The following is a 20,689-nucleotide window of genomic DNA, read 5'->3' as shown; positions in this document are numbered from 1 at the left end:
TGTATCTGGGGTGCGTCTGAAGTTCTATTTGCTTCACATTTGTCAGATCTTTGGGCACAGTAGTGGAGGATGTGTTATATACTGGAATGAAGTAAGGATTCTACTGTGCAAGGGCAAACCTGTGGTGCATTAGAGATTTTTGTGATGGAATGTGACCATCATTGTTGATTCCCAATACTTACTTTTCAGAAGGTTATCTGCTCTAGTTGCACATTAGACTGTTTCTATGATGCGGAGAGCGAAATTGTGTGGTTTGCAGGCCCCAAGCAGAGGATAGTTAAGATACAGTCATGTTACTGTTGAGCCTGGATACAAATTGAGGCCAAACCAGTTCAGAATGGCAGATCGTATTCCGTGAAGGTCACTGGTGAATCAAGTGTTTTCTTTGACATCAATACACGATAATTTCCTGATTGGGATTCACCTTTTAATTTCAGTTTTAAAGGTTAAGCCAACAGAGCCTACCAAACAAACAGCTTCATTCATGTATTCAGCTCAAACTATATCAGCTGCTGTGTGACCAGGTTTGAACCGTGTCCCCACATATCAAACTAGGCCCCTGGATTTATGAGGCCAATTACATTACCACTGTCCTCTGAGACTCAATCGTTGGTTCACTGCTTGGAGTAATTGTATCACCATTTCACCACCAATGTTGGTAAACTGTGGGTCGATTGCTCATCAATATATCATTCACTCCATCGGCCTGCTGTGGAAGATACTGCACATAATCTTGCCTTTATGTCAGCGGTCAAGTATAAAACTGAATGATCAGAGATGTGCTGTAGTAACTGTGCTGTTGTGTGGATCTTATTCTGTTGCACTTTTGGTGCAAGATGTCAAAATGAAAGACAGCTAGCCAGACCTGAATCAGGCAAACCTGTCAACTTGTTTACAGGCTTGGCTTGTGATGGGATGTAAAAACAAATAATAATCCAGCCCTGAGGTAAGTGAGCACAGAGACACTACCAAACCTGAATCAGGCAAACCTGGCAACTTCTTCAAAGTCTTGGCTTGTGATGTAATGTAAAAATGTATAATAATCTAGCCCTGAGGCAAGAGACCACAAGGACACTTAAGGATCTAGGAGAAAGATTGAAGGAGGCCTCGGAGGGAGTTTGGCTTAGATGAGTCTACTACAGTGGTGGATCTGAACCCTGGGACAAAATACACATACAGAGTGTTGACACTGGCAGGAGACGGTACAGCATCAGATCCGGTTACAGTTTCTTTGACAGGAGTGGAGAAGCAGGCAATGTGAGGCTGAAGTTGTTCTCAATATCTGATTACTATTTGCAGTTCCAAAAGCCGTGACTAATGTTATCCGTGTCAATCGCAACACCACCTCAATTACTCTGGAATGGAACCGCCAAGCAGACTATAAGGCTGAGTACAGATATAAGGTGGAGACAATCGGAGATCCATCTTCAAACAGCACTGTTATTGATGAGTCTGTTACAGTGGTGGATCTCAACCCTGGGACAAAATACACATTCAGTGTGTTCACACTGGCGGCAGATGGTACATCATCAGGTCCAGTCACAGTGTCTTTTACAACAGGTAAGGAAGCTATCCAGTATGAACTTTGGATTGATGTGCTCTTTTGTGACTGTCACCAATGAATGAAACAGAAGAGAGTCTCTCTTAACATTCCTTCTTTCTTCAAATAAACACAAACTGCATGATAACACTAATTTGAAACATTTTCCTCACTACTGCAACTCAAACACCTGGGAGAGAGATTTGAGATTATATCAGTTCTGATCTTGAATGGGTCTGAAGCTATACTTTGTCCTCGGTTTACAGACCTTTGGGCATGGTAGTGGCGGAGGTGTTATGTAGTGGAACGAAGAAAGGATTCTGCTGTGGAAAGTTAAACATGTGCATTAGGCAACATGATGAGATTTCTTTTGGATTTATTAATGAAATGGAACCATCATTGTTTATTACCAATACTTCCTATTCAGAAAGTTATCTGCTTTAGTTGCATGTTAGAATGTTTCTGCAACATGAACCTTGAATTTGTATGGTTTGCAGACCGATTTCAGAGGACAATTACGATTAAGCCATGCTGCTGTTGACCTTGGAGTCAAATGGATGCCAAGCCAGTTCAGATTGGCAGATCTGTTTCCCTAAAGGTCACTGGTGAATCAAGTGTCTTCATTCTCATCAATAACCAATAGTTTCCTGACTGGGATTCACCTTTTAATATCCAGTTTGACACGTAATGTCGCCAGAGTCCTACCAAACAAAACAGTTTCATTCATGAATTCAGCTCAATCTCCATCGGCTGCTGCATCCCCATGTATTAATCTAGATCCCTGGATATAAGAGGCAGATGACATTATCACTGTCTTCTGAGACTCAATCGGTGGTTCACAATTTGGAACTATTGCATTTTAACTTACCAACGTTGGTGATGAAATGGTGAGTTGGTTGCTCATCAACATACCATTTGATCAATCGGCTCACCGAGGGTGATTGATGTGGAAGATACTGCTCATCATCTTGGCTTTACATCAGCAGTCAAGCATAAAACTGACGGATCACAGATGGACTGTAGTAACTGTGCTGTTGTGTGGAACCAATTCTGTTTTACCTTCAGTGCAAATGGAGATTGTCAAAGATGTGAAAATTAAGCACAGAGCTATGCAGCCCTGAATCAGGGTAACATTTTTACAATCCTGGTTTGTGATGTGTTGTTTGTAATGGTCAGTTCAGTGTAGTGTATCGGAGGTGGAATGATATGGATTGGTCCTTGTGAGGCTGTCATGGATCATGGGGAGGCGGAGAGGAGCAGGTAAGGTGAGGCTGATGTTGTTCTCAACATCTGATTTCTATTTGTAGTACCAAATGCCGTGGCTAATGTAACCCTTGTGAGCCGGAACACCACTTCAGTTACTCTGAGATGGAACCGCCAGTCAGACTATAAGGCTGAGTACAGATATAAGGTGGAGACAATTGGAGATCCATCTTCAAATAGCACTGTTAATGATGAGTCTACTACAGTGGTGGATTTGAACCCTGGAACAAAATACACGTTCAACGTGTTCACATTGGCAGGAGATGGTACAGCCTCCGATCCAGTCACAGTTTCTTTTACAACAGGTAAGGAAACTGTTCTGTGTGAGTTTTGGATTGATGTGCTCTTTTGTGGTTGTCACCAATGGTTGAAATTGGAGAAAGTCTCACTTAAAATTCCTTCTTTCTATCTAAGAGTAAACACGATCTGGATGATAACATTAATTTGAAGCATTTTCCTCACCACTGTAACTCAGAAATACCTGGTAGGGAAATTGAGATTATGTCAGAGCTGATCTTGATTTGTATCTGGAATCTTTCTCAAGCTTCAATTATTCCACGTTTCTCATATTTTTGAGCATGGTAGTGGAGGAAGTGTTATGTACTGGAATGGCCTAAGGGTTCTGCTGTGGAAAGTGAAATGTGTTATGCATGAGGCAACAGGATGAAGTTTCTTTTGGATTTATTGATGGAATACGACCATCATTGATAACCAATACGTATTGTTGAGAGAGTTATCTGGTGTAGTTGCACGATAAAAAGTTTCTGTGACGTGGAAAGTGAAATTATGTGGTTTCAGACAGTTAAGATAGAGTCCAGTTACTATTGAACCTGGAGGCAAATGAAGGCCAAACCAGTTCAAAATGGCAAATCCCATTCCCGAAAGGTCACTGGTGAATCCAGTGTTTTCTTTTACCTCAATAAACAATAGTTTCCTCACTGCCCTGACTGGGATTCACCTTTTAATTCCTGTTTTAAAGGTAGCATCACCTGAGTCCTACCAAACAAACAGTTTATTAATGAATTGAACTCAAACTCTATCAGCTGCTATGTGACCAGGTTTGAACTATGTGCCCACATAATAAACTCGGCCCCTGGATTTATGAAGCCAATTACATTACCTCTGTCCTCTGAGACACAATTGGTGGTTCACTGCTTGGAGTAATTCTATCACAGTTTACCAACATTGATGGTGAAATAGTGGGTCGATTGCTCATCAATATATCATTCACTCCATCAGCCTGCTGAGGATGATTGATATGGAAGACATTGCTGACATAAAAGCAAGATTATGTGCAATCAAGCATAAATCTGAAGGATCAGAGATAGACCATAATAACTGTGCTGTTGTGTGGACCAGCTCTGTTGCACCTTCAGTACAAGAGGAGAATGTCAAAGATGTCAAAATGAAAGACAGCTAGCCAGAGCTGAATCAGGCAAACCTGTCAGCATAAAAACTTATAATAATCCAGCCCTGAGGCAAGAGCGCACTTCAGCATCTCGGAGAAAGGTTCAAGGAATTCTTGGAGGGAGTTTGGCTTAGATATGATGTTTGGTCAGTTCAGAGTAGTGTATTGGAGGTGGAATGATATGCATTGGTCCTGCTGAGGCTGTCATGGATCATTGAGAGGCAAAAATGAGCAGGCAAGGTGAGGCTGATGTTGTTCTCAACATCTGATCTCTGTTTGCAGTACCAGATGCTGTGACTAATGTATTCCTTGTGAATCGCAACACCACTTCAATTACCCTGAGATGGGATCGCCAGTCAGACTATAAGGCTGGGTACAGATATAAGGTGGAGACGATTGGAGATCCATCTTCAAATAGCACTGTTATTGATGAGTCTGTTACAGTGGTGGATCTGAACCCTGGGACCAATTACACATTCAAGGTGTTCACACTGGTGACTGATGGTACAGCATCAGATCCGGTTACATTGTCTTTTACAACAGGTAAGGAAGCTGCTCAATATGGACTTTGGATTGATATTGGAATGGAAACTAATATTTGGCTGAATATTTGAAAGAATTAGAATGATATGGATTGGTCCTGCTGAGGCTCTCCTAGACCAATCTGAGGTGGAAAGGAGCATGCAAGGCGGGGCTGATGTTGTTCTCAGCGTCTCCTTTCCACTGTTGTGCTGTGATCATCACCAATGGGTCAACCTGGAAATGGGTGAATCTCTTATTGTTCCCTCTTTCCTACCTAAGAGTAAGCACAAATGTGTTGACACCAGGAATTTGAAACAATCTTCAAATGGGGAGGCTGAGATTACTTCAGATGTGGTCTTGGTTTGTATCTGGAAAGATCTGAAGCTGCATATGTTGCATGTTTCTCAACGCCTTCAGGATTGTATTGGAGGAAGTGTTATGCACTGAAATGAAGTGAGGATTCTGATGTGGGAAGTGAAAAGTGTCGTGCATTAGGCAAACATGATGAAATTTCTTTTGGCATTATTGATGGAATGTGCCCATCATTGTTCATTGCTAGTACTAAGTGTTTCGAAGGTTATCTGCTGTAGGTGCGTGTTAGAAAGTTTTTGCGACATGGCCAGTGAATTTGAGTAGTTTGCTCATCCATTTCAGAGGATACTAACATGGAGGCATGGAGACCAAATTAGTTCAAAATGGCAGATCTCCTTTCCAGAAGGTAGGTTAGATTAGATTCCCTACAGTGTGGAAACAGGCCCTTCAGCCAAACTGACCCTCCGAAGAGGAACCCATCCAGACCCATCTCCCTCTGACTAATGCACCTAACCGTATGGATAATTTAGCATAGTTAATCCACCTGACCTGCACACCTTTGGATTGTGGGCAGAAACCGGAGTACATGGAGGAAACCAGTTTGACACGTAATGTCGCCAGAGTCCTACCAAACAAAACAGTTTCATTCATGAATTTAGCTCAATCTCCATCGGCTGCTGTATCCCTATATATTAATCTGGACACTTGGATTTATGAACCAGTGACATTATCACTGTCTTCTGAGACTCAATCGGTGACTCACGATTTGGAATAATTGCACCTCAACTTAGCAACATCGGTGATGAAATGGTCGGTTGATTCCTTATCAACATACCATTTAATCCATCAGATGGCCGAGGGTGATTGATGTGAAAGATACTGCTCATCATCTTGGCTTTATGTCAGCAGTCAAGCATAAAACTGACGGATCAGATGGCCTGTAGTAACTGTGCTGTTGTGTGGAACCAATTCTGTTTTACCTTCAAGCGGACACTGTCAAAGATGGTCAGAATGAAAGTCAGAGCTCGGCAGACCTGAATCGGGCAAACCTGGCAACTTTTAAAAAGTCTTGGCTTGTGATGTGATGTAAAAGTGTATAATAACCTAGCCTTGAGGCAAGAGAGCACAAGGACACTTTAGGATCTAGGAGAAAGATTGAAGGAGCTCATGGTGGGAGTTTGGCTGAGATGTGATGGTCAATTCAGTGTAGTGTATCGGAGGTGGAATGATATGGGTTAGTCCTACTGAGGCTGTCATGCATCATTGAGAGGCAGAAAGGAGCAGGCAAGGTGAGGCTGAAGTTGTTCTCAATATCTGATTTCTATTTGCAGTACCAAATGCCGTGACTAATGTAACCCTTGTGAGTCGCAACACCACTTCAATTACTCTGAGATGGAACCGCCAGTCAGATTATAAGGCTGAGTACAGATATAAGGTGGGGACAATTGGAGATCCATCTTCAAATACCACTGTAAATGATGAGTCTATTACAGTGGTGGGTCTGAATCCTGGGACAAAATACACGTTCAGAGTGTTGACACTGGCGGGAGATGGTACAGCATCAGATCCGGTTACAGTTTCTTTTACGACAGGTAAGGAAGCTGCTCAATATGGCCTTTGGATTGATATTGGAATGGATATTAATATTTGGCTGAATATTTGAATGAATTGGAATGAGATGAATTGGTCCTGCTGAGGCTTTCCTAGGTCAATCTGAGGCGGAAAGGATCATGCAAGGTGGGGCTGATGTCATCCTCAACGTCTCCTTTCCACTGTTGTGCTGTGATCATCACCAATGGGTCAACCTGGAAAGAGTCTCGCTCGCGCTCTCTCGTTCTCTCTCTCTCTCTCTCTCTCTCTCTCGCTCTCTCACTCTCTCTCTTTCTCTAAGTGTTCCCTCTTTCCGACCTCAGAATGAGTGTAAATGTGTTGACTCCAGGAATTTGAAGCATTGTGACATTCAGTATTGAATGCCACAATCTTCACATGGGGAGTTTGAGTTTACTTGAGATGTGATCTTGGTTTGTATCTGGAAAATCTGAAGTTGCATGCGTTCCAATGTTTCTCAAATCACTCAGGATTGTTTGGAGGAAGTGTTATGTACTGGAATGAAGTAAGGTTTCTGTTGTGGGAAGTGAAATGTGCGGTGCTTTAGGCAACATGATGAGATTTCTTTTCGATTTATTGATGGAATGTGACCGTTAATGTTCATTGCTAGTACTTGTTGTTTCGAAGGTTACCTGCTGTAGTTACATGTTATAATGTTTTTGCAGCATGGCCAGTGAACTTGTAGTTTGTTCGTCCGTTTTGGGAGATAATTAAGGTATGCTCATGTTGTTGGTGACTTTGGAATGACATAGAGGTCAAATTAGTTCAGAATGACCCTCCAAAAAAGGTCTTTGGTGAATGAAGTGTTTTTGTAAAAATCAATAAATGATCATTTCATGGCTGCCTTGACTGGGATTCATCCTTAATTCTGCTTTTAAAAAGTGAAGTCACCAGAGTGCTACTGGACCTAGAGATTTTTGACTTTGTATTCAATTCATAATCTGCTGTCTTATGACCTGCTTTGAACCGTGTCCCCACATGCTAACCTAGGCCCCTCGATTTAGGAGTTTATGGTCAATGTGCTCTGAACTCAATCAGTGGATCTGTATTTGGAAAAATTGTATCATATTTTACCAATTGCCTGATAGTGAAATGGTCAGTTCATTTGTGATCAATATACCATTTGACCCATTGGCTCGCTGAGGATGATTGATAGAGAAGGTACTGCTCATAAACTTGCCTTTTTGTCAGCAGTAAAGCAGCCAACAGAGATATCACAGATTGGAAGCAGTATCTGTGATGCAGTATATACAATTCTGTTAGACTTCAATTATTGAGCAACCACAAGAGGCGAATGTATAAGATGTTGAAATGAATGAAAGTTAGCTGGATCTCAATCACCCAAACTAGTCAACATATACACAACCTTGGTTTTTGATGTAATGTTGACATTCATAACAAACTTGTCCTGAGGCAAGAGAGCACAGGGAATTTTGACAGGACACGTCCTCATGTAGATTAAAGGATCTCTTGTGGTGCACTTTCCTTGTTGTTGATGTGATGTTTGTGATGGCCAGTCCAGTGCAGTGGATCGATATTGAAATGATATGGGTTGGTCCTGCTGAGGCTCTCCTGGATCATTGCCTGCTCCTCCACTCCTCTCAATGTGAGGCTGAAGTTGTTCTCAACATCTGATTACTATTTTCAGTTCCAAATGCCGTGACCAACATAACCCTCGTCAACCGCAACACCACCTCAATTACTCTGAGATGGGACAGCCAAGCAGACTACAAGGCTGAGTACAGATATAAGGTGGAGTCATTTGGAAATCCATCTTCAAATAATAGTGTTACTGATGAGTCTATTACAGTGGTGGATCTGAGCCCTGGGACCAATTACACATTCAGCGTGCTCACACTGGCGGCAGATGGTACAGCATCAGATCCGGTTACAGTTTCTTTTACAACAGGTAAGGAAGCTGTTCAAAATGGATTTTGGATTGATGTGCTCTTTTGTGATTGTCACCAATGGATGAAACTGAAGAGATTCTCTCTTAACATGCCTTCATTCTTATCCACAACTGAACACAAAGTAGATGAGAATATTATTTTGAAACATTTTCCTAAGCACTGCAACTCCAAACACCTGGTAGGTAGATTTGAGATTATATCAGATCTGATCTTGGTTTGTATCTTGAATGGGTCTGAAGCTATACTTGGTCCTCGTTTCTCAGGCCTTTGGGCATGATAGTGGAGGAAGTGTTATGTACTGGAATGAAGTAAAGATTCTGCTATGCAAAGTGAAACATGTGGTGCATTAGGCAACATGACAAGATTTCTTTAGGATTTATTGATGGTATGTGACCGTCATTGTAATCTGCTATAGTTGCATGTTAGAATGTTTGGACAGTGAAGTTTCAGAGGGCAATTAAGATAGAGCCATGTTGCTGTTGAGCCTGGAGACAAATGGAGGCCAAATCAGTTCAGAATGACAGATCTGTTTCCCTAATTGTCATTGATGAATCGTTGAAACTTTATTGCTGGAGCAGCACAGCAGGTCAGGCAGCATCCAGGGAACAGGAGATTCGACGTTTCGGGCACAGGCCCTTCTTCAGGAATGAGCAGAGAGTGTTCAGCAGGAGAAGATAAAAGGTAGGGAGGAGGGACTTGGAGGAGGGGCGTTGGAAATGTGATAGTGGAAAGAGGTCAAGGTGAGGCTGATAGGTCGGAGTAGGATGGAGGCGGAGAGGTCAAGAAGAAGACTGCAGGTCAGGAAGGCGGTGCCGGGCTGGAGGGATTCGGCTGAGACAAGGTGGGGGGAGGGGGGATGAAGAAACTGGTGAAGTCCAAGTTCATCCCCTGTGGTTGGAGGGTTCCCAGTCGGAAGATAAGACGCTCCTCCTCCGACCGTCGCGTTGTTGTGGTTTGGCGGTGGATGAGTCCAATGACCTGCATATCCTCGGTGGAGTGGGAGGGGGAGTTGAAATGCTGTGCTACAGGGTGGTTGGGTTGGTTCGTCCGGGTGGCCCAGAGGTGCTCTCTGAATCGCTCCGCAAGTAGGCGGCCTGTCTCCCCAATATAGAGGAGGCCACACCGGCTGCAGCGGATGCAGTAGATGATGTGGGTGGAGGTGCAGGTGAATCTGTGGCGGATATGGAAGTTTCCTTTGGGGCCTTGGAGAGAAGTGAGGGGGGAGGTGTGGGCGCAAGTGTTGCACCTCCTGCGGTTGCAAGGGAAGGTGCCGGGAGTGGAGGTTGGGTCGGTGGGGGGTGTGGATCTGACAAGGGAGTCGCGGAGGGAGTGGTCTCTACGGAAAGCTGATAGGGGAGGGGAGGGAAATATATCCTTGGTGCTGGGGTCTGTTTGGAGGTGGCGGAAGTGACGGCGGATGATGCGCTGTACATGGAGATTGGTGGGGTGGTAGGTGAGGACCAGTGGGGTTCTGTCTTGGTGGCGGTTGGAGGGGCGGGGCTCAAGGGCAGAGGAGCGGGAAATGGAGGAGATGCGGTGGAGGGCACCGTCGACCACGTCGGGGGGGAAATTGTGGTCCTTGAAGAAGGAGGCCATCTGTGAATCAAGTGATGAATCAAGTGTTTTGTTCCACATCAATAGCCATAGCTTCCCGACTGGGATTCACCTTTTAATTCCAGTTTGAAATGTAACGTCGCCAGAGTCCTACCAAATGAACACCTTCATTAGTGAATTCAGCTCAATTTTCATCAGCTGCTGTATCCCCATGTATTAACCTCGGCTCCGGGATATAACAGTCAGATGACATTATCACTGTCTTCTGAGACTCAGTCGGTGGTTCACAATTTGGAACAATTACATTTTATCTTACCAACGTTGGTGATGAAATGGTGAGTTGATTGCTCATCAACATACCATTTGATCAATCGGCTCACTGAGGATTATTGATGTGGAAGATACTGCTCATCATCTTGGCTTTACATCAGCAGTCAAGCATAAAACTGACAGATCACAGATGGACTGTAGTAACTGTGCTGTTGTGTGGAACCAATTCTGTTTTACCTTCAGTGCAAATGGAGATTGTCAAAGATGTGAAAATTAAGCACAGAGCTAGGCAGCCCTGAATCAGGGTAACATTTTTACAGTCCTGGTTTGTGATGTAATGTAAAAACATATAATAACCGAGACCTGAGGCAAGAGAGCACAAGGACACTTGAGGATCTAGGAGAAAGATTCAAGGAACTCTTGGAGGGAGTTTGGCTTAGATGTGATGTTTGTAATGGTCAGTTCAGTGTAGTGTATCGGAGGTGGAATGATATGGATTGGTCGTTGTGAGGCTGTCATGGATCATGGGGAGGCGGAGAGGAGCAGGTAAGGTGAGGCTGATGTTGTTCTCAACATCTGATTTCTATTTGTAGTACCAAATGCCGTGGCTAATGTAACCCTTGTGAGCCGGAACACCACTTCAGTTACTCTGAGATGGAACCGCCAGTCAGACTATAAGGCTGAGTACAGATATAAGGTGGAGACAATTGGAGATCCATCTTCAAATAGCACTGTTAATGATGAGTCTACTACAGTGGTGGATTTGAACCCTGGAACAAAATACACGTTCAACGTGTTCACATTGGCAGGAGATGGTACAGCCTCCAATCCAGTCACAGTTTCTTTTACAACAGGTAAGGAAACTGTTCTGTGTGAGTTTTGGATTGATGTGCTCTTTTGTGGTTGTCACCAATGGTTGAAATTGGAGAAAGTCTCACTTAAAATTCCTTCTTTCTATCTAAGAGTAAACACGATCTGGATGATAACATTAATTTGAAGCATTTTCCTCACCACTGTAACTCAGAAATACCTGGTAGGGAAATTGAGATTATGTCAGAGCTGATCTTGATTTGTATCTGGAATCTTTCTCAAGCTTCAATTATTCCACGTTTCTCATATTTTTGAGCATGGTAGTGGAGGAAGTGTTATGTACTGGAATGGCCTAAGGGTTCTGCTGTGGAAAGTGAAATGTGTTATGCATGAGGCAACAGGATGAAGTTTCTTTTGGATTTATTGATGGAATACGACCATCATTGATAACCACTACGTATTGTTGAGAGAGTTATCTGGTGTAGTTGCACGATAAAAAGTTTCTGTGACGTGGAAAGTGAAATTATGTGGTTTCAGACAGTTAAGATAGAGTCCAGTTACTATTGAACCTGGAGGCAAATGAAGGCCAAACCAGTTCAAAATGGCAGATCCCATTCCCGAAAGGTCACTGGTGAATCCAGTGTTTTCTTTTACCTCAATAAACAATAGTTTCCTCACTGCCCTGACTGGGATTCACCTTTTAATTCCTGTTTTAAAGGTAGCATCACCTGAGTCCTACCAAACAAACAGTTTATTAATGAATTGAACTCAAACTCTATCAGCTGCTATGTGACCAGGTTTGAGCCATGTGCCCACATAATAAACTCGGCCCCTGGATTTATGAAGCCAATTACATTACTTCTGTCCTCTGAGACACAATTGGTGGTTCACTGCTTGGAGTAATTCTATCACAGTTTACCAACATTGATGGTGAAATAGTGGGTCGATTGCTCATCAATATATCATTCACTCCATCAGCCTGCTGAGGATGATTGATATGGAAGACATTGCACATAATCTTGCTTTTATGTCAGCAATCAAGCATAAATCTGAAGGATCAGAGATAGACCATAATAACTGTGCTGTTGTGTGGACCAGCTCTGTTGCACCTTCAGTACAAGAGGAGAATGTCAAAGATGTCAAAATGAAAGACAGCTAGCCAGAGCTGAATCAGGCAAACCTGTCAGCATAAAAACTTATAATAATCCAGCCCTGAGGCAAGAGCGCACTTCAGCATCTCGGAGAAAGGTTCAAGGAATTCTTGGAGGGAGTTTGGCTTAGATATGATGTTTGATGGTCAGTTCAGAGTAGTGTATTGGAGGTGGAATGATATGCATTGGTCCTGCTGAGGCTGTCATGGATCATTGAGAGGCAAAAATGAGCAGGCAAGGTGAGGCTGATGTTGTTCTCAACATCTGATCTCTGTTTGCAGTACCAGATGCTGTGACTAATGTATTCCTTGTGAATCGCAACACCACTTCAATTACCCTGAGATGGGATCGCCAGTCAGACTATAAGGCTGGGTACAGATATAAGGTGGAGACAATTGGAGATCCATCTTCAAATAGCACTGTTATTGATGAGTCTGTTACAGTGGTGGATCTGAACCCTGGGACCAATTACACATTCAACGTGCTCACACTGGTGACTGATGGTACAGCATCAGATCCGGTTACATTGTCTTTTACAACAGGTAAGGAAGCTGCTCAATATGGATTTTGGACTGATATTGGAATGGAAACTAATATTTGGCTGAATATTTGAATGAATTAGAAATGATATGGATTGGTCCTGCTGAGGCTCTCCTAGACCAATCTGAGGTGGAAACGAGCATGCAAGGTGGGGCTGATGTTGTTCTCAGCGTCTCCTTTCCACTGTTGTGCTGTGATCATCACCAATGGGTCAACCTGGAAATGGGTGAACCTCTTATTGATCCCTCTTTCCTACCTAAGAGTAAGCACAAATGTGTTGACACCAGGAATTTGAAACAATCTTCAAATGGGGAGGCTGAGATTACTTCAGATGTGGTCTTGGTTTGTATCTGGAAAGATCGGAAGCTGCATATATTGCATGTTTCTCAACGCCTTCAGGATTGTATTGGAGGAAGTGTTATGCACTGAAATGAAGTGAGGATTCTGATGTGGGAAGTGAAAAGTGTCGTGCATTAGGCAAACATGACGAAATTTCTTTTGGAATTATTGATGGAGTGTGCCCATCATTGTTCATTGCTAGTACTAAGTGTTTCGAAGGTTATCTGCTGTAGGTGCGTGTTAGAAAGTTTTTGCGACATGGCCAGTGATTTTGAGTAGCTTGCTCGTCCATTTCAGAGGATACTAACATGGAGGCATGGAGGCCAAATTAGTTCAAAATGGCAGATCTCCTTTCCAGAAGGTAGGTTAGATTAGATTCCCTACAGTGTGGAAACAGGCCCTTCAGCCCAACTGACCCTCCGAAGAGGAAACCATCCAGACCCATCTCCCTCTGACTAATGCACATAACAGTTTGGACAATTTAGCATGGCTAATCCACCTGACCTGCACACCTTTGGATTGTGGGCAGAAACCGGCGTACACGGAGGAAACCCACGCAGACACTGGGAGTATGTGCTTACTCCATGAAGACAGTCCCCCGAGGTTGGAATCAAACCCAGGTTCGTGGCACTGTGAGGCTGCAGTGCTAACCACTAAACCACCATGCCGTCCTGTTCCATCAAAAATGATAAGTTCATGGCTGTTTTGACTGGAGTACACCTTTTAATTCCAGGTTTACTGATAAAGTCACCAGAGTCCTCCTCGTCGTACAGCTTTATTAATGAATTGAACTGAAATTTCATCAGCTGTGGTATATAACTGGTTTTGAATCTTGTCTCCACGTTAACCTAAGCCTCTGGATTTATGAGTCCATTGTCAATGTGCTCTGAGACTTAGTGGTTCTATATTTGGAAAAATTGTAGCATATTTTACCTGTCAGCTAGTAGTGAAATGGTCAGTTGATGTGTCATCAATACACCATTTGACCCATTGGTTCACTGAGGATGATTGATACAGAAGATACTGCTCATAATCTTGCCTTTATGTCAACAGTGTAGCAGCCAACTGAGATATCACAGAACGTTTGCAGTAACTGTGCTGCAGTGTATACAATTCTGTTAAACTGCAAATTATTGAGCAACTACAAGTGCAGAATGTCAAAGATGTTGAGAGGAAGGAAATCCTGCTGGATCTGAATTATCCAAACTAGTCAACATGTACACAGTCTTGGTTTTTGATGTAATGTTGACATTCATAACAAACTAGACCTGAGGCAAGAGAGCACAGGGAATTTCAACAGGACACTTCCTCACATAGATTGTGGGTTGTTGATGTGATGTTTGTGATCAGTATTGAATCAGTATTGGAATGATATTGGTTGGTCCAGCTGAGACTCTCATGGATCATTGAGAGGAGTGGAGGAGCAGGCAGTGTGAGGCTGAAGTTAGTCTCAACATCTGATTACTATTTGCAGTACCAAATGCCGTGACAAATGTAATCCTTGTCAATCACAACACCACTTCAATTACTCTGGGATGGAACCGCCAGGCAGACTATAAGGCTGACTACAGATATAAGGTGGAGACAATTGGAGATCCATCTTCAAACAGCACTGTTATTGATGAGTCTGTTACAGTGGTGGATCTGAACCCTGGAACAAAATACACATTCAGCGTGTTCACACTGGTGGGAGATGGTACATCATCAGGTCCAGTCACAGTGTCTTTTACAACAGGTAAGGAAACTGTCCAGTGTCAACTTTGGATTGATGTACTCTTTTGTGACTGTCACCAATATATGAAACTGAAGAGAATCTCTCTTAACATTCCTTCTTTCTTACCAATGAATCAACACAAACTGGATGATACTATTAATTTGAAACGTTTTCCTCACCACTGCAACTCAAACACCTAGTCGGGAGATTTGAGATTATATCAGTTCTGATCTTGAACGGGTCCGAAGCTGTATTTGGTCCACATTTCTCAGACCTTTGGGCATGGTAGTGGAGGAAGTGTTATGTATTGGAATGATGTAAGGATTCTGCTGTGGAAAGTGAAACATGTGGTGCATTAGTCAAATATGATAAGATTTCTGTTGAATTTCTTGATGAAATGTGACCACCATTGTTCATTACCAATGATTACTGTTCAGAAGGTTAGTTGCATGTTAGAATGTTTCTGTAACATGGATAGTGAAGTTATGTCGTTTGCAGGTCCATTTTGGAGGGTACTTAAGATAGAGCCATGTTGCTGTTGAGGCTGCAGATAAATGGAGGCCAAATGAGTTCAGAATGGCAGATCTATTTCCCTGAATGTCATGGATGAACCAAGTGTTTTGTTTAACATTAATAACCAATAGTTTTCTGACTGGGATTCACCTTTTCATTCCAGTTTGAAAGGTAACATCACCTGAGTCCTACCAATCAAACAGCTTCATTAATGAATTCAGGTCAAACTCCATCAGCTGCTGTATCCCCATGTATTAACCTACGCCCCTGGATAGATAAGTCAAATGACACTATCACTGTCTTCTGAGACTCAATCGATGGTTCTCAATTTGGGACGATTGCATTGTAACTTATCAACTTTGGAAATGAAATGGTGGGTTGGTTGTTCATCAACATACCATTTAATCCATCGGCTCACTGAGGATGATTGATGTGGCTGATACTGCTCATCATCTTGACTTTGTGTCAGCAGTCAAGCATAAAACTGACGGATCACAGATGGCCTGTAGTAACTGTGCTGTTGTGTGGAACCAATTCTGTTTTACCTTCAGTGGAAGCGGAGATTGTCAAAAATGTCAAAATGAAAGACAGAGCTAGGCAGACCTGAATCAGGGCAACTTGTCAACTCTTTTACAATCTTGGCATATGATGTAACATAAAAACCTAGAATAATCGAGCCCTGAGGCAAGAGAGCACACGGACATTTCAGCATTTAGGAGAAAGATTCAAGCAATTCTTGGAGACAGTTTGGCTTAGATGTGATGTGTGATGGTCAATTCAGTGTAGTGTATCTGAGGTGGAATGATATGGATTGGTCCTACTGAGGCTGTCATGGATCATTGAGAGGCAAAAATGAGCAGGTAAGGTGAGGCTGTTGTTGTTCTCAACATCTGATTTCTATTTGCAGTACCAAATGCAGTGGCTAATGTAACCCTTGTGAGTCGCAACACCACTTCAATCACTCTGAGATGGAACCGCCAAGCAGACTATAAGGCTGAGTACAGATATAAGGTGGAGACAATTGGAGATCCAACTTCAAATAGCACTGTTAATGTTGAGTCTACTACAGTGGTGGATCTGAACCCTGGGACAAAATACATATTCAGAGTGTTGACACTGGCGGAAGATGGTACAGCATCAGATCCGATCACAGTTTCCTTTACAACAGGTAAGGAAACTGCTCAATGTGGATTTCAGACTACGTGCTGTCTTTTGATTGTGGATGAAACTGGAGAGAGTCTCGCTTAAAATTCCCTCTTTCTTCCTATAAATAAACAGGAACCAGATGATAACATTACTTTGAAGCCTTTTCCTCTCCACTGTAACTCTAAAATACCTGGTAGGGAGATTGAGATTATACCAGAGTATATCTTGGTTTTTATCTGGAATGGGTCTGAAGTTATATTTGTTCCACATTTGTCAGACCTCTGGGCATGGTAGTGGAGGATGTGTTATATACTGGAATGAAATCAGGATTCTGCTGTGCAAAGTGAAACCTGTGTTGCATTAGGCAACACAGTGAGATTTCTGTTGCATCTGTTGATGAAATATGACCATCATTGATTACCAATACTTCTCAGAAGATTATCGGCTGTAATTGCATGTTAAATTGTTTTCTGTGATGTTGATAGTGAAATTGTTTGGTGCCTGCGAACCACACAGAGGATAGAGTCATGTTACTTAGCAAAAGTGAGCACTGCAAATGCTGGACATTAGAGTCAAGAGGATTGTGCTGGAAGAGCAGAGCAGATCAGGCAGCATCCGAGGAGCAGGAGATTCAACAGGAGATTTCTGGCAAAGGTCCTTCCATCAGGAATGAGGCTTGTGAGCCAAGCAGTTTGATGGGAAGAAAGATGGACAGGTCATTTAGGGCATGCCGAGTTGGAAGGTTGGAACTGGGATAAGGTGGGAGGACCGGGAATGAGTGAAATCCATATTGATGCCGTGGGGTTGGATGGTCCTGAGGTGGAAGAGGAGGCTTTCTTCCTCCAGGCGTTGGGTAGTTAGGGAGTGGTGATGGAGGAGGTCCTGACCTGCATGTCCTTGGCTGAGTGGGAGGGGGAGTTGAAGTGTTGGGGGCGGGGAGTTGGTTGGTGCGGGTGTCCTGGAGCTGTTCTCTGAAGCACTCTGCAAGTAGGCATCCTGTCTCCCCAATGTAGAGGAGACTGCACCAGGAGCATTGTATAAAGTAAATGACATGTAGAAGTGCAGGTAAAACTCTGATAGATGTGGAAGGCTCCTTTGGGGTCTTGGACAGAGGTGGGGGGAGGGGAGATATAATAGCGCAGGTTTTGCAATTCCTAAGGTGGGGGGCGTGGGCCTGACAAGGGAGTTGTGAAGGGAATGGTTTTTTAGGGAAAGCGGATAGGGGTGGGGATGGAAATATATCTCTGGTGGTCGGGTCCGTTTGTAGCTGACAGAACTGGCGGAGGCTGACGCGATGTATACGGAGGTTGGTGGGGTGGAAGGTGAGGACCAGCGGGGTTCTGTCCTTGTTGCAGTTGGAGGGATGGGGTTCGAGGGCAGAGGTGCGGGAAATGGATGAGATGTGCTAGTGGGCATCATCAACCACATGGGAGGGGAAATTGCGGTCTTTCAAGAAGGAGGCCATCTAATGTGTTCTGTGGTGGAATTGTGTCCCCACATACATTCGGGACACCACCCACCCCCACCAGTTCCTCCAAGACTTCCATTTCCCTGGCCCCCAATGCCTCATCTTTACCATGGGCATCCAGTCCCCATACACCTTCATCTGCCATGACTCTGATCTCCAGGTCCTCTGCTTCTTCCTTTCCCAATGTCCCTGCCAGTAACTCTCTTGTCAAGTCCATGCCCCCCTCCCCACCCCTCCCCCCCACCAACCCACCCTCCCCTCCTGGCACCTTCCCTGCCACTGCAGGAATTGCAAAACCTGCACCCACATCTCCCTCCTTGTCTCCATCCAAAGCTGCAAAGGAGACTTCCACATCCATCGGAGTTTTACCTGCACTTCCACACATATCACTTACTGCATCCATTGCTCCTGATGTGGTCTCCTCTACATTGGGGAGACAGGACGCCTACTTGTAGAGTGCTTCAGAGGATATCTCCAGGACACCCTCGCCAACCAACCCTGCCGCACCGTGGCCGAACACTTTAACTCTCCCTCCCGCTCCGCCAAGGACATGCAGGTTCTGGGCCTCCTCCACTGCTACTCCCTGACTACCCGATGCTTGGAGGAAGAGCGCCTCATCTTCCGCTCGGGATCCTCAAACCCCACGGCATCAATGTGGATTTCACCAGTTTCCTCATTTCCTGTCTCCCCACCTTATCCCAGTTTCACCCTTCCACCTCTGCATGCCCTCATGACCTGTCCTACATGTCCATCTTCCTTCTCACCAATCTGCTCCACCCTCCAAGTCAACCTATCACCATCACCCCCACCTTCATCTGCCTCTAGCACTCTCAGCTACCTTCCCCCCTAGCTTCACCCCTCTCCCATTTATCTCACCACCCCCTTGGGACACAACCTCATTTCTGATGAAGGACTTATTCCTGAAACATTGATTCTCCTGCTCCTCGGATGCTGCCTGAGCTGCTGTGCTTTTCCAGCACCACACTGTTGACTAGCATCATGTTACTGTTGAGCCTGGAGACAAATGAAGGCCAAACCAGTTCAGAATGGCAGATCCCATTCCCTAAAGGTCGCTGGTGAATCACGTGTTTTCTTTTACATCAATAAACAACAGTTTCCTGACTCGAATCCACCTTTTAATTCCAGTTTGAAAGGTAAAGTCGCCAGACTCCTACCAATAAACAGCTTCATTAATGAATTGAACTCAAACTCGATCTGCTGCTGTGTGACTGGGTTTGAATCATGTCCCCACGTATTAAACTAGGCCCCTGGATTTATGAGTCAAGTGACTTTACCACTGTCCTCTGAGACTCAGTCGGTGGTTCACTGCTTGGAGTAATTGTATCGCAATTTACTAACATTGGTGGTGAAATGGTGGGTTGATTGCTCAACAATATATCATTCACTCCATTGGCCTGCTGAGGATGATTGATATGGAAGACACTGCTCATAACCTTGCTTTTATGTCAGCAATCAAGCATAAATCTGAAGGATCGCAGATGGACTATAATAACTGCTGTTGTGTGGAACCAGTTCTGTTGCATCTTCAGTGCAAGAGGAGAATGTCAAAGATATCAAAATGAAAGACAGGTAGCCAGACCTGAATCAGGCAAACCTGTCAACTTGTTTCCAGTCTTGGCTGTGATTTAACATAAACATTTATAATAATCCATCCCTGAAGCAAGAGAGCACAGAGAGACTTCAGCATCTAGGAGAAAGGTTCGAGGAATTCTTGGAGGGAGTTTGGCTTAGATGTGATGTTTGATGGTCAATTCAATGTAGTGTACCAGAGGTAGAATGATATGGATTGGTCCTACTGAGGATGTCATGGATCATAGGGAGGTGGAGAGGAGCAGGTAAGGTGCGGCTGATGTTGTTCTCAACATCTGATTTCTATTTGCAGCACCAAATGCCGTGGCTAATGTAACCCTTGCGAGTCGCAACACAACTTCAATTACTCTGAGATGGGACCGCCAGTCAGACTATAAGGATGAGTACAGATATAAGGTGGAGACGATTGGAGATGTGTCTTCAAATAGCACTGTTTCTGATGAGTCTATTACAGTGGTGGATCTGAATCCTGGGACCAATTATACATTCAGTGTATTCACACTGGCGGCAGGTGGTACAGCATCAGATCCAGTTACAGTTTCTTTTACAACAGGTAAGGAAGCTGCTCAATATGGCCTTTGAATTGATATTGGAATGGATATTAATATTTGGCTGAATATTTGAATGAATTGGAATGATATGAATTGGTCCTGCTGAGGCTCTCCTAGGTCAATCTGAGGTGAAAAGGAACATGCAAGGTGGGGCTGATGATGTTCTCAGTGTCTCCTTTTCACTGTTGTGCTGTGATCATCACCAATGGGTCAACCTGGAAAGAGTCTCTCCCTCTTATTGTTCCCTCTTTCCTACCTTAAGAGTAAGCACAAATGTGTTGACACCAGGAATTTGTAACAGTCTTCAGATGGAGAGGCTGAGATTACTTCACATGTGGTCTTGGTTTGTATCTGGAAAGATCTGAAGCTGCATATGTGCCATGTTTCTGAACTCATTCAGGATTGTATTGGAAGAAGTGTTATGTACTGGAATGAAATAAAGAATCTGATGTGAAAAGT

General features: G+C 43.7%; 1 protein-coding gene across 9 annotated transcripts in view; it reads left to right on the top strand.

Annotated features, from left to right (window-relative positions):
* The window catches only part of LOC122558100 (receptor-type tyrosine-protein phosphatase eta-like), a 216,173-nt gene that overhangs the window by 71,688 nt on the left and 123,796 nt on the right, over positions 1–20,689 (top strand). For 5 of the 9 annotated variants that reach the window (XM_087996696.1, XM_087996695.1, XM_087996699.1 and 2 more), the window contains 8 exons: positions 1,300–1,560; positions 2,848–3,108; positions 4,494–4,754; positions 6,377–6,637; positions 8,302–8,562; positions 10,981–11,241; positions 16,362–16,622; positions 19,972–20,232. In XM_087996696.1, the coding sequence (XP_087852822.1) occupies positions 1,300–1,560; positions 2,848–3,108; positions 4,494–4,754; positions 6,377–6,637; positions 8,302–8,562; positions 10,981–11,241; positions 16,362–16,622; positions 19,972–20,232 (2,088 nt within the window). The remainder of the gene's footprint in view (positions 1–1,299; positions 1,561–2,847; positions 3,109–4,493; positions 4,755–6,376; positions 6,638–8,301; positions 8,563–10,980; positions 11,242–16,361; positions 16,623–19,971; positions 20,233–20,689) is intronic. The other 4 variants (XM_087996694.1, XM_087996697.1, XM_087996698.1 and 1 more) reach the window with 4 other exon arrangements.

Source organism: Chiloscyllium plagiosum, unplaced genomic scaffold, assembly GCF_037043375.1.
Source record: "Chiloscyllium plagiosum isolate Xiang-an unplaced genomic scaffold, Cpla_swu_hap1 HiC_scaffold_18, whole genome shotgun sequence".
NCBI classification, from domain to species: domain Eukaryota; kingdom Metazoa; phylum Chordata; class Chondrichthyes; order Orectolobiformes; family Hemiscylliidae; genus Chiloscyllium; species Chiloscyllium plagiosum.
The sequence above is the reverse complement of the archived record's forward strand: the minus strand, read 5'-3'. Positions and strand labels throughout refer to the sequence as shown.